Genomic DNA, 14,470 nt, shown 5'->3' on the forward strand with positions numbered 1-14,470 from the left:
TAGTTCTCTCCATCGCCCGAGGGACCAGCTCTGTCATTGGCCCACAGTATTTCTTGTTTGCTTAAAGATCAAAGCCATGTGTCATGGTCAACACGTGTAGTGGTGGGACCACGTGGAATCTCATTGCTCTTAAGATAGTCATTTATAAAGGTTAAAGAATAGTAATGATGAAAACAGTCTGAGTCTATGTCTGAATCCAGTAAATCATAACTTTTACATGAGTATGTGCTAATCAATATTTTTATATTAACCGTGTCTTACATAACTGTTTTGGTCATAGTTAGGAACCCACAAAGATTTATCCCCAGGCTTCTTTCAGCTCATTGACTTGCTGTGTTCGGTCCTTGACTCCACTTCTATTCCATCCACTGACATTTCCAACCGGCAGCAGTTTTAAGTAAAATTCTATGATGGGATGCAATGTGTTCTTGTGGGCGTCAGAGGATTGTTGTGAGAAGTGATGTTGCGCTACCTGCTGTGCTTACATACACGCCTGTAGAGAAGATCATTGTTTCTTTTTTTTATGTCTAATACCTCAAGACTTTAGAAAAAAGAAGCGCTCTTAATTAATTTGCATTTCCAAACCAGAAACTTTCTACAAGAACTCATTTCCACTGCAGGCACCAGGGTCGAAATTAAGTTTTTCGGAAATCTTTTTTTCCCTCCTAAAAATGTCGCTGCTTTGTGGTAGTACTTTCTGAAAGTAATAGAACCAAGATGCCTGTTTGGTCGTGTAATAGTTTTCGATGTAGTCTACAGCAACATTATTCACAGTTGTGAAGTTGAACTTAATATTTCAGAATCTTACCTTCCTTTTTTTGAATACATCTGAGTCAATCTCCTCTATAGGTCGTACAATATGTTGCCTTACTTTAAGTTGAGCATTTCAGGCGTTTTGAAAATGCTTTGTTACAAGTGCTTGTCTCTATGCTGATCGTCATAGTTGTTGAATTGCCATCTTGATTACCACCGCCTGGTGGACTGGAGTGGAATGGCTTGTTGTCAGTCAGGATAATTTGCCTCATCTCTCGTGGTTGAAAGACCACAGTGGAAACACACAAACAGAAACCTTTTCAGTTTTTTTTCCCACTTCCTGGGACTAAATGTTCCAGATGAAGATGCGTGATTGGTCGAGTAAAGTTTCCAGGACCAAAAAATTGCATGCACTTAGGGTTGAAATGCAGCTGTAGTCATTGAAACTGTTGGAGAATGTCACAAGACACCTTTTTTCCACAGTGGGCCTAATGCAAGAACTATTCTATATTGTCCTAAAGTATAATCAACACTAATATCAGCCTTTTGGGCAACACAGTCAAACCATCGGACAGAAAAAAGTCAGTTGAAGTGATCAACGGACCACCCTCAACAAATGAATAGTGGCACACACAGTGTATCCAACAGGTTGTGTTGAAAATGGTCTTTTGTCAGAGTGTATCCAAACAATCACTGGTGAATTGAACTGGAAACGATCTGTGCCTGGCGCTGCTGGGCACAGACAACACTGGGGATTCCAAAGCTCCCTCTCAGTGCATTATTTACCACAGTAGGTTTACTACAGTGACATCATGGCTTTGTTTGAACAGTAGGAATGTTATGTCATGTCGTGTCATGGTCAGGGTTCTCCATGATGAGCTTACAAGTATTGTCAGGTATAGAGTTTATGTGACTGAAGAGTATGTACAGTCAAGAGATTGTGCAATATGGGTCGGAGGGGTTCAAACAGATTTTAGTGCCTATTATTTACGGAGTTATAGATTATATAGTAATGAATGAAGGTTGATTCATTATGGTGTATTTAATCACAATGAGGGTATCAGTGCAATTTCACAGCTCTGTTTGCTTCAGTGTATGCAGGTCAGAGGTGAATAGGACTTGTGCCTTGTGAGCAGCATAGGACAGAGGTTTCCAGAGTAGGAGGTGGGGTGGGTGGTGTCTTTTTCCAGGCTTTGTCCGAGGGGAGGCCCACGACCTCCGTAAAAACCTCGGTCACACGATGACTGCGGAGGGGTCGGACTTGATGAGGAGAAAGGGAGGTCATGTATTTTAGCTTGCTCTCAGAGCAGTTCTGCACAATCATTCTGGCACGTAGCACCAACCAGGATTAAAAGCTCTGTTAAACCCATTTAAAATTAACAGAACTGTGGTTAAAGATGACATCGTGAGGTTGTTTGTTCCCAAAAACCTAGTCATTTGAAGATATGTGAATATGCAGCAAAATCCAGGAATTGTTCATTTACCTTCAAGGATTCTCACGCAATCACGGTTCCAGGTCAGGGTCCTTAAAATGGACACCAGTGACGTTTTAATTCACATTTTCAATTAGGATTGGATCTAAAGAGCTTTTCACTCCAAATTCTGTATTTACATCTTAAAGTGGATGGCTTTGTTTGAAAGGGAACCTCCATATGAATCCTGGAAAAACAAGGAGATTCTAATAACGTAAACTCGGATAACTGAGGTTTCTAGCTATTGGCTGCTACTGCACAAGGATGAGCGGATAAGTGTGAGCGGTGACTGTATATTTGACCTATGCTGAAGTACAATCCTAAACCTGCATCTCGTTGCATCTCATGGAGCTGAGTTGACTGTTTATAAATCCTCCCCCTTCCCCTACAGGGGAGGGTGTCACCAGGTGTCACTCCTGATTCCGTCTGAAATGTCTTTCTGCTATTTTCACAGCGTGGGTGTCCTTCCTCCAGCTGCCTGAGGTCGTAGGTCGGCTGTGATTTCAGAACGATGGAGGAAAGGGGCAGGATTTCAGTCGGTTCAGCTGCAGGCGGTGCAGTGGAATGTTTAATCGAAATAATAGGTTAATAATTTAGAATTATGTCGAACAATTAATCAAATAGTTTGAGAAAATATTCAGAATATCAACTTTGCTTTGTTTCTAGAGCTTTTCAGCCACATCTCTCAGTCTTCTCCAGAGTTTCCATTAGTGTCCTCATGTGTCCAAACTGTGGATCAAAGTGGTTTTAAATGGAGGGAGGATGGTGATCACTGGTAATCTAGTGAACTTTCTCCAGACTCTTGGTCGACTGATGTGGTGTCACATGTGACATCCTGATGATGTCATGCATCAACGCCAGTCTTCCTCAGTTTTCCATCTTTATAAAAACTTGTTTAGGTATCTCCATGACAAAGACAGAATGCAATGAGGTAGACCATGAGATGTGGTTGAAAACTCTGTGAAGTCAGCAGATCTTAAGATTATTTTTTTATTACAACACAATACAAGTCAAAGGTCAAAGCCGGAACTTTCACTAAAATGTTGGACAGTTGCTTTGTCCCCTCCGCAGACGCCAGGGTGCTGCTGTGACATTGTCCCTGATGTGCGACGTGTCTGTGGACGGTTACAGATCATAGAGGTGCTGCTGCACAAACAATGTAACGTGCTGACTGAGAGCAGAACGGCCTCCGATTGTTTGTTGCTTCTCATGTATTTTGCCAAAATTTTAGTAATGTTATATCATAGTATTTATTATAGTATTTTATATAACTTCCTCGTGCCAGTAATTTAAACCTTTGCTTATGCATTGTGACGCTCTCTGAAAACAATCTTTATTTGGATTTGCACACAAACTTCAACATCCCAACCACACAAGCAGTTTAATCACAAGCAGGACCGTTTTATTTACATGAAACTTTAAACTGACGTATAGTGGACCTCTAACCTTTAACCTGCATGAATAAGCACAGTTACACTGAAACTACCAAAGGCTTACATGGACGTGGCTATTCAAATTAGCCAGTCATGCTAAACAGATTCAAATGTTTAGTTTTTTTTGGGGCTGTGTGCACTTAAAATTTTTTCAATATATGGGTTTCCCTTTTTCTTCAAACTTGTTTACAGGGATAGGCCATTGCTATCGTTTACACATAGGACTATACTCTGTACTATAAAGTTGTGTGGTGTATATCTGTACCGATATAATCAAATCTATGTACTGTAGATGTAAATCAGAGTATTATGTGGTTGAAACCTGAAATAAATCTGAAGAAATTGCTGTACAAAGTGTTTATTTATGAAGCATTCTTTTATCGGTGAGGGAAAACAAAGATGAGTGCAAGTATTTAACAAAGAAAAGTTAACATTTACATGACATGCTGATAAAAATGTTATTTGTGATTCCAACGGGTTTGAATATAGATGATAACAACACATCAACTCACAATATTTCCTTCAATACAGAATAAAAATCTGCAAATTAATGTTTAATGGCTTCACTGCCAGATTAACCCACTAGTGGGTCCGGGTTAAAAATTTGATGTGGGGCATAATAACCCACTTGTTTATATTTACGTATTAATAGCAGTTTGACTGAGACCAAATGTTTGCAGTAAAATGCACCATGTCAGTACAATATTAACTGAAATATTATATATATATATATATATAAACCTAAAACTCAATTTTAAGTAGATAATCTAAGTGCTACTTTTCTCAAGATTGTGCTAGCATACAAATGTGATCTTAAAGCTCCTATCATTTTGGTTTCGAGAGTGTTTGGAAGAGAGATTCTGGATCTGGAACCTGCAGATTCTGAGGATCCTGAAGATCGGGTGTGCGCTGGGCAGATTCCGCTTTGCTCAGTTTATAATCTTTCTGTCTGAGACCTAAACCTTGTTCATTCAGCTGCAGTTCCTCTGATGACCACTAGATGTTGGCTCCATGAAAAGAGTGTGCAAATGTCCAACATCCATCCATCCATGGGCTATACCTCTTATCCTTTGAGGCGCACGGGAGAGGGAGCCGGGGGCCAATCCCAGCTGGCATTGGGTGAGAGGCAGCGACACCCTGGACAAGTCGCCAGCGAATCACACGACCAACATACAAGAGACAAACAACCAGCAACACTCACATTCACTCCTACATTCAATATAGAGTCTCCGAATAACCTAATCCCAATCTGCAGGGGTTTGTGGGAGGAAGCCAGACCAAACCCACATAGACACTGGGACAACATGCACACTCCACACCGATAGACCCCGGCCAAACTGGGATTTGAACCGGCAGTCTTCTTGCTGTGAGGGGCAAGCGCTACTCACCAATGAATAAATTGGGCCAAATCCAGGTGCAACATCCACGTACGTCTATGTACGTTCACCTGTTTATGTTCCATGAAGTCACGATCATATTGATACTATTAACATATTGATAATGTATGGATTATTATATTCAGAATTGTTTATAACATATATTATATGTGCACTTTACTGGCCACAAGTAATGGATTAGCACTGTCCATATCCACATACAGCATTTAGAGTTCTTGCTTCCTCCTACATTCTGAATTTATGGTGCTCACACAAGTAATGTAGGTTAGAATTGGTAAAGTCTGGTACCTATGGCTAATGGTGGACTATGAGCATCAGTCCCCCTCAAGATCTAAATCTGAATATCTGAGATCCTGCTGAAAGAGCTCCTCCTGCAGCCTTGCCAGCGCCGCCAGAGGGTCTTCTTTGAAGGGGGATTCATGCTGAGAGGGCATTTTGGAGATGTAGCCTTGATCAGAGCCACTGTTTGGACCCTTTCCACTGGGCACCAGAACCTCATCCTCCTCCATCTCCACGGGCACGGAGCGGCCGATTTCAGAAGGAGGGAGATACTCACTCCTCGTGTTTGCACCTGAGGAGTCTGAAAGGTTTGAGTTGTGAGAGTTCTGTTGGGCCGAGCTTCTCAGGTCCAAGTGAGCAGAGGGTTGGCTATTTTGCAGCAATGAATCATCTTCATCATCCTCAGTGGGAACTTGACCCTGTGGTTCTTCCTCAAGTGACAGCCAGTTCTGTCTTGGCGATGGAGGATTGTGTAAAACAGGCTCAACTATGTAGACAGATTCTGGACCGGGGCGGTGAGGGTGCATGTGATCTGTTAACACTTCATCCAGGTCTGATGGATACTGATGGTTGTACTCAGGGTTTACTTCTGGTGTAAGTTCTACCACTGATGGCAGTGGGTGCTGGCAGCTCAGTTCGGGTGTGAGGACATAAACACTGTCACAATTTTCAGTGATCTCTACCTCATGGATGCAGACAGGAGGGCCGTCTCTGATTAGAGGAAGACACTGTAGGACTGGAGGGATCTGCAGCTGCTCAATCAGCAGGTTGGCGTCAGTCATGACCTCCTCCTCGTCATCCACACACTCCCTCTCAAACCAATCAGGATTCTCCAACTGGTAGGCCTGGAAATTTTCGATGGCGTTCTTCAGGGCTCTGCCCGAGGGACAGTTGAAATACTCGTCCCCGCCAATGCCCTCGATGTGGTTGACCTGACCTGGCTGGTACTTTTCAATGTCCAAAATGCGGAAGTACAGCTCTTCAAAATGCTTCATCAGCTTGTATTTGACCGTGATGTCGAAAAACGATGGTATGTCTTGTTCGCTGCTGATGTCATCGAAGTATGCCGCCATGTACTTGCCCTGCATGCCTGCCTGGTGCATGTCTGGTAGGAAAAGGTGGAGAAAGGGGGTGAGCATGTCGTCTGTGGGGGAGAGGAGGTCCTCCCTCAGCGTCACCCGGCCTTGACCACACAACGCCCTCCACTTTGCCTGGACGCCTTGCGAGCACAGCACCAGAATTTTGTCGGACGGGTTTTTCAGCTGTTGCCGTTGCCACTCCAGCCAGCGGAGGCGACCCACCATGCCAACCGAGGTGGAGTCCAGCAGGTCTACCAGCACCTTGGCGCCACACTTGACCTGGAGGAAGGCGCAGAGCTTTAGCACTATGTCCCTGTAGAGGTAGTGGTCCTGGGAGTAGATGACCAGCACTTTGGGAGGCTGTTCAAGCTGATGCTGTGCCGGTTTGAAACCATGCACAGGTGCTGCAGCATCACCAATTTTGGCTGAAAGAGAAATCGCCAATAACTGTCAAGGCACAAATCAAAAATAGTTTTTTGAAGTTAGGACTTAATGAAGATAGAGCTGAAACTGAATGTATTTGGAACTGACCTGGCTTCCTGCAGAGGACACATGAAATAACTGCCGCCACTACACACGTCAGCATCAACATCAGGATGACATATGTGTACAAGGGAACACCGGGGATGTCTGGATCTTTCGGTTCTACTGTTGGAAACATGGTTCATTGATTAGCTGATGCCATGAAAGAGACCACTAGTTACCATTTTCAAATTTTCATTTTCAAGGCAAGTTTTGGATTATGCAATCACACACTTTACAGGCGTCTTTCACTGTTTTTATTTCGGGAGAAATCAGCCATTTTAATGTGCATTTCCAGGCGAGCCATCACCACTGTGATTGGTTTAAAGAAATACAAACAATCCGTATTTTATTTTGCCTATAGCAGAATAATAATGGATGCAACCAGATCATTTTCCAGCACTGACACTGTGGAAATTTACGTATGTGTAATGTAATAATTAAACATACAAGTATAATTACAATTATCAGTGTCATAAAACTATTTGACAAATATTCTTTGCTGTTAAACAGTGATTTTGAAGATTTTTTATGGGCAAAGGTTGAGGTCACTCTGACCTCACGTCTGTCTCAACAATAACTTGAAGTGATAAGAATTTGTGGTCATAGGTCACAATAAATCATGTTTTTGGCTTTAACTCTAGAATTAATATCCTAATTATGACAAAACTATAGAGAAATGTCTGACAAATACAGAATTCACCATGTATCACAATATATAAGTTCACATATGTTTTAGTAACTGTGTCGACCCAGATCTCTGACAAACAAATGATATTCACCTCAGCCTCAGCTGTATTTGCTTTTCAGCAAATGTTGGTATGATAACCTGCTCAACCAGAATGGCAATCAGGAGAGTGCATACCTCCACCAAGGCCCAACGGTCCCCTTATGAATCAACTTCATTGTACCCATGTCAGCCTTTAGATATTTTGTTTACCAAAGTCCCCTAAAGAGCTAGTTCCTCTAAATGTTGTCTCATTTCTCTCCTTTCAATCTTAATCCCTCCCATTCAAGGAACAAGGAAGAGATAAGGTCGAGGAGGAATTAAGGAAACACATATTTTGATAAAGGAGACTTCCTGGACTTAAAGGTGACAGATGGATCACTGCTCTGGGGGCTTGAACCTGTTCTGTAAGACCTGATTGTCCATGTTGTCATTCTGAATGTACAGTAGAAAAAGTTGTTGCTAATAGAAATCTATAAACATGCCAAAGTCAACAAGAAGTTCCGATCACAGGTGGCTGTATATCCTGGTATAAACTGAAGAGCCACTGTAGATGTTTTCAAGAAACAGGGGAAGATCTTTCTGTCCTGGCACCTATCCAGTACTTTTATCTATTTCATCAGAGCACACTTCCTCTTTACAGCCAGCACGTGGTCCAGGCGTGAGATATGAGGTTTATCTCTTTTCATTTTCACCCTAATGGCAAACTACGGTGAAGGTGCTGCTGTCAGATAATGGTTTTCAAATACTAAAAGAAATATGGGAATGCTCTTCTTTTTTGACATGAACATCTCTGGCTAAGGTGAAGTTTAAGTACTGTGGAATAGGAGACAAGATAATGCTGTTTCAGCTGAAGTGAAATCAAATCTTTATCACAATCTGAACTGTTAGTTTTGTTATTGGTATATTCTGACTGTGCTATTTTCAATCTGGAGGTCCAGAGATACTTCTTGACCATGTTGCGAGTCTCAGCAACGTGGGATTATAATCACCAGATCGAACGTTCAGTCACTGTCCTGCTCGGCCATGATACTGATATTTCAAATCTGCCAACATACCATCACAAATATCCCCAGTTCCTCTCTGACGGGTACAGTCCTGGCCACACTGTGGGAAAAGAGGTTCGACCTGCAGGGAAGAAGAAGGTCATGTTAACTCAGAGAAGGGCGGAGGAGGCCGTGGCGTCACCCAGCAGAGCAGATTTGAAAAGATTTACCTGAACGTCGAACTGGCAGCAGGATCTCGGCCATTTATCAAGGCTGAATGTCGCATTCAGAGTTGTGCGATTGGCCTGGAAGACAGTGAATAGTTACTGCAAGATTCTGTGATAATTAGGAAAGTTATACATTCCCATAATTACATTATTTTACAACATGCTGTGAATAAAGAAAGCACAAAACACTGGAGAATTAAGAAAAGATCTATTTTGACGACACGTGCACAGTAAATACTCAGACAACACATTTGTCGGGTGTATTTGCAGTGCATGTGTTTTTCTGATGTCGCAGTGCACCGAGGCCCCATCTCAAGTTAAAGGGGGAATTCTGGTATTTTTCAGCCTGCTGCTTACAAATGTGGGTGAGTAAATTAATAGTATTTACAAAAACCATTAGATTGACTCCGCTGCCGTCTGCGACACAGCAGCAGTGAGTACAATGTGTACTTATGGGGAAACTGCAAGAGTCCACGATATGTCGACTAAAAATCCCTTGTTTCACCAATAAAAGGCTCCAAAAGTTTCCGTTGTACCAATCGTACGACATTTATAGACATAGAGTCCAGGCTGACAAACAGCATATGATTATATACAGTAGGCAGGGATGAGTCTTAGCTGAAATGTCACTAATAATGAACCGTAGCAAATGATGTACTCTGAATACATCTGAATAAACTTTAACACACCAGAGACGACAGTGCTGGAAAGCCAGATTTACTATGTGTGCGCCTGTGCAGTTCTACTTGTTTGTAAAGTCTAATGAGCAATCTGTTCCACGATCAGCAGAAAAACGCTGCAAGAAACAGTTTCCTGCTCTGAGAAGTAACAAACAAAAAAAAACTGGGGTAAAAAGTAGGTCAAGATACAAAGCACAGGATGTTTTAATGAGCACCTACATTTCCTCGTGTTCTAGGTCAAATCGCTGAAAAAGGAAAACTGCGTTCATCTTCTGTAAGAGACGGAGGCGACCTACTGCGCAAGTACCCTTCAAATACTTTGTGCTATGTGGGTTTACCTTGTTTACGCGGTCTGCGTGTTGAGAAGTGGAGCAGCTCACAATAACGATGTACTCCTCACACAGGGTGTCGGGCCTGAAGCTGACAGCCAGCGCAGACCTGCCCCCGGCTGCAGGGACCTTAGCCAGACTGATGTTCGCCTGCCACAGACTCCCTACGGCACAGACCACGGGACGACGTGTTAGAACCGGTCTGTGTGATTCAGTCACTCACCCTGAACGTGGGGGGGGAGGGGGGGGGTGTCGGTCACTCACCTGTCTCGATGCAAACCTGGGTCATCTGCATTGTGGGATCTTGACAATCTGAGAAAAAAAACAGAAGCCGAGAATCATCAAAGTCAAGAAGACTGAGCGTTTCTTTACTCCCCCTGGAACTTACAGTGGTTGTTTTGAAAATTGTGCTGTTGAGTTGTATGAGTGCATCATCTCACACTGTATTCTTATTTACAGACCTACATGCTGCCTGTCTTGGTTTTACAGATATTTCACATTTCTCTGTAAAGCTTATCTGAGGTTAGCAACGTAGCAATGTAGCAACAAAGGGAACACAACACCAGCAACACATGTGGCCCAGTATGTCGCTGTTCTTTGAAGTTTCATGATCAAAGTAGTATGCACCTACATACAGATGCTGAACAACCCATGTACTTTCTTACATGTCTTTCTTACTAACCAGCCATCAGACAAGCAGTCCACCTGGGTGCAAGTATAACTGGTTTTCAAAGGTAATGGGAGACAGGGCTGTGAATGGTTTAATACTGGTTATTCCCTAAACACACCCATTAGTCATTATTCTGAACCATGCACTTGACTCTTTTCTCTGCTGTTGATCTAGAAAAAAGTGCATTTGGACGTGTACTCGTTTCATGATCTTTAGACCAGGAGCTTAGATTGTTTTTGAGGAATTTAAGGGATTCGAGTAATTTCTAGGAAATCATTGCCCCCCACCTTTTCATAAATATTCAACTTTATGCAGGAAGGCGATCAATTAGTTACATAGTCACAGAGGCCAGGATGATGACATCATGTCAAACCCACTCATAACTTCAACAGTGACAGTAGCATGAACAGACCAGAAAGACAGACTCTGTGTCCACAGCAGCAGCAGCAACAACTAAAATGCTGCCTTCCACATCAACTCACCAGGAACAATGACCTCCTTACTGATGTCGTAGCTGCTGTGGCGCACCTCAGGTTTGGGGATGTTGACCACAGAGACCCGGTATCTCTGACCAGGCTCCAACACCACCATGTTAGCTGAGAACGACCACTGAAAACAAGAAACAGGCAATTACACTCGGACAAACTGTGAGCACGGATTACTGTGTTACTATGACGCTGGTCATCCAGAGTCAGGCCTTTCCCTCTAATCTGTAGCATTTAATGTTGAGTCTCTGCTGTTCTGGTTAATCTGAGATTATACATCATTTTAAAATGTGAACTGAAAAGTGTCCAGTACTGAAAGTGAGTGACTGAGTTCTTCGTCTTACACCTTTAAGTTTGATCAGATAAATTCCTTCCTTTCTTCCTTCCTTCCACAAATCCATCCATCCATCTATCCACCCATCCATCCATCCATCCATCCATCCCCCCATCCATCCATCCATCCAGGAGCAGCTATCCTCCCTCTGGATGTCCAAAATCCTCGTTGAGTCCAGCCACATTATGGACAAATGTCCTTTTGTCCGCTTCAATCTGCATTGGCATTCTTTCTGTCTCTACCCAAAGCTTATGACCAAGAGGGAACTGATCACTGATCACTTAATTCAAAACATCAATATGCAAAAACAATAATACCATGGAGATGAAAATGAAACATACAGATCTGAAAATATGCACTATCAATGTGGCCAGAAATGATTTGGACCCACCAACCTTTTCCCCTGACGGACTTCTCATCGGGAGTTTGCCTTTGAAGGAATATCGAACACACAGGTTCTGATTTGTGGACATCACCAGAACCTGAAGCTCTGTGGCCTTTAGGTAATTGATGCTTCCTGAGAAAACACACAGCAGAGTCACATCCTGTCTCACTGCTACTCAGACCCATCAAACATCTTCGTGGTGATGTCAAAACGCACATCACGTGACCACTCGCGTACACTGGGCACGTGCGTGCCAGTGGGATAGAAGCCTGGCGAATCAGCGAAGGCTACATCGTGCCCTTCCAGACTAAAACGTGGCCATCAGCATTTCCAAACGTCTACGTTTTAGCAGCTCTAAAACTCTGAGTTGATGTTTTTTCAATTGAAAATATAGCAGTATGGTTGTAGCCTCATCTGACTCCTCCCCCTCCACAGAGAACCTATGGCGGCTCTCTAAAGGTCCCTATGCTCCCTATGAAGGACACATTCTAAGCTTCTAAGTGAACGTGAACACAGTTCGTAATTTCAGGTAATTATACATTAATAAAAAACATAATTATGAATATCATATTCAATTTCAGCGGATATATCCCAATAAATCCTACACACTGGACCTTTAGCTGTAGTATTCAAGTCATCATCTTAACTTAAGTGTTTCATTGTTTAATTAAGTGTTTGATTTAAATAGTCATCATCAAACACTAATTTTGATTTATGAATCTGAAATTCGAACAAAGACTAACTCACCATCATCCCTTATCTTCCAGGTGGCGTCCAGTACAATCTGCAGGTGTCCTGCCTCGTCCCGCCTGGTGTCAACAGATGCCTGCAGCTCCTCTGGACCGCTGGGAGTGTATTTGTGAGTTTCCAGCCAACTTTTGTCCATACAGTTACCTGCACACACACACACACACACACACACACACACACACACACACCTTTATAAAGAAGGGCCCTGTTTACATGCAGTTCGGAATGAACAAGAGCAGCATCTACTCACTTGTCGTGATGGTACACCACAAATCCTGTGGCAGAAAAAAAATCAGATAAGAGAGAAAATTGGAAATGAGGATTGTATATTATCATTCCTACAAATACACTGTGGATTTGACTGTATTTTCAACCTTTGACCATTGACACAAAGTCAAGTTATAAAACAGTAAGCCCTGCTGAGTAACTGCCACCAAGGCGCTTAACACGAAAACACTTTACTGTCGTGCTGGGATTTTTCTGGTTATTGTATCAAAACAAAAGTAATGTTTTAATGTTTAGCATTAACGTTTGATGTTTAGCATTAACTATGACCTAGTAGCCTGCAACCTACCACCACATTAGGCTTCCTAATGGGTATAGAAGTGTAATGTTAATTTCTCGTAAAAATTGTCTGTACTGATCCACCCAGTTCTACTGTTGTTGATGCATTATCGTTGTTTCATAGCAGCCTCAATGTAACAACATAGTCAAACATTGTTACATTAGTTAAAGGACCAAGTGAAATTTTTGAAGAAATAAAAAAACGAAAAGGACTAGAATTCTGAGTCACTTCTACACATACTCTTTTTCTTTTTCAAAAGAGCTCAGCCACAGGTCTTGACCCTAAAGAACCTTGAGGTAATGTCTGCTGTCATTTGACGCTATTGGATTTAATCTTCTTCCAGATTCTGCTTAATCTATTGTGACTACAGATTTTTTATTTTTTGTACCCAATCTACTGTTACAGTTTGTATTAATTACCTGTGTCCCTCTTCTGTATTCTCCTTTATCTATTGTTTCTATATTTTTTCGCAATATCTACTGTTACGTGGCTGTACTCATATTCTGTATTTAACATTATTTATCATTACGTTGTATGTTTTATTTCTGTTCCACATTTTACCCATTGTTGTTGTTTTTTTCTTTTTCATGGCACTCATAATCAATATTACACTTTATCTGTTGTGGCTATCATTCTATTACTGTATTTTTAGTTTCCCCCACATTATCTGTTGTTTCTGTTTTTCTCCTTTTTCCTGAAACATATCACATGCCTCCTATCCTCCATATTTGACTACATTCTCTCGGTGTCTTTTTCTTTTTTGCCCTAATTCTCTTCTACTTCAAAAATGGCAACTTTAATTTTCCCTCTCCAGAAATAAAATCCACATTGGCACTGTTGATCTCCCTCGGTATAGAATAATGGAGCATAAAGGATCAATAAGAAAACAAGAGTGTTGAAGTTGAACTTGAAGAGTTGGAGTTACCTGTGTGGAGCAGTTGAGGGGGGGCCATGTCAACACCTTCACTGAGGAGGACAGACCCAGACACAGCAACAACAGAACTCCTCTGAGAATCATCTTCTGTCTCACTGATCCTCTCTCAGATTCCATCAGTAAAACGTTCCGCCATAAGAACAAGCTACAGACTAACGTATGGACCGCTGTGAGTTAAAGAAAGTGTCGGCTGACGGTGGATGAAGTAAAAACTTCCTGTTCGAGGAAATAACCTGTTAACTGGAAGTTACCTCATGCTGCCTTCACAGCACATGGGGAATCAGAGAACTTCTGACAAGCGCTGCGTTTGATTGTTCACTTAATCACTGATGATTGCCTGAGTGCATAACATTTTAATGAATGTCTGAGTGTGTTGACAAGAAGTGGGGACACAACTTTGAAACCTTGTGAGATATGCACGTGTCATTGAAAATCAACTTTCATCTGATATGAGATATTGTTA

The 14,470-nt window shown here is 42.1% G+C and overlaps 1 protein-coding gene across 4 annotated transcripts; it reads right to left on the bottom strand.

The window, feature by feature from the left end:
• Positions 1–3,096: 3,096 nt before the first annotated feature.
• On the bottom strand, positions 3,097–14,258 carry il17ra1a (interleukin 17 receptor A1a). 4 transcript variants are annotated; one of them, XR_004613093.1, is made up of 12 exons: positions 13,999–14,258; positions 12,759–12,783; positions 12,506–12,652; positions 11,769–11,890; positions 11,037–11,163; positions 10,149–10,196; positions 9,894–10,048; positions 8,879–8,953; positions 8,721–8,790; positions 6,945–7,061; positions 5,276–6,838; positions 3,097–5,229 (listed from the first exon to the last, which is right to left on the bottom strand). XR_004613093.1 is itself a non-coding variant. In XM_034578380.1 (11 exons), the coding sequence occupies exons 1-11, from the start codon at positions 14,122–14,124 to the stop codon at positions 5,370–5,372; spliced, it is 2,481 nt and encodes an 826-aa protein (XP_034434271.1). In that variant the 5' UTR covers positions 14,125–14,258; the 3' UTR covers positions 3,097–5,369. The 4 variants fall into 4 exon arrangements, 1 of the variants encoding a protein (XP_034434271.1); XR_004613094.1 differs by having other exon boundaries at positions 3,098–5,038; positions 5,216–6,838; positions 6,945–7,058; XR_004613092.1 differs by having other exon boundaries at positions 3,098–5,038; positions 5,216–6,838.
• Positions 14,259–14,470: the final 212 nt, after the last annotated feature.

The sequence above is a fragment of the Hippoglossus hippoglossus genome, chromosome 23 (genome assembly GCF_009819705.1).
Source record: "Hippoglossus hippoglossus isolate fHipHip1 chromosome 23, fHipHip1.pri, whole genome shotgun sequence".
In the NCBI taxonomy this organism is placed as follows: domain Eukaryota; kingdom Metazoa; phylum Chordata; class Actinopteri; order Pleuronectiformes; family Pleuronectidae; genus Hippoglossus; species Hippoglossus hippoglossus.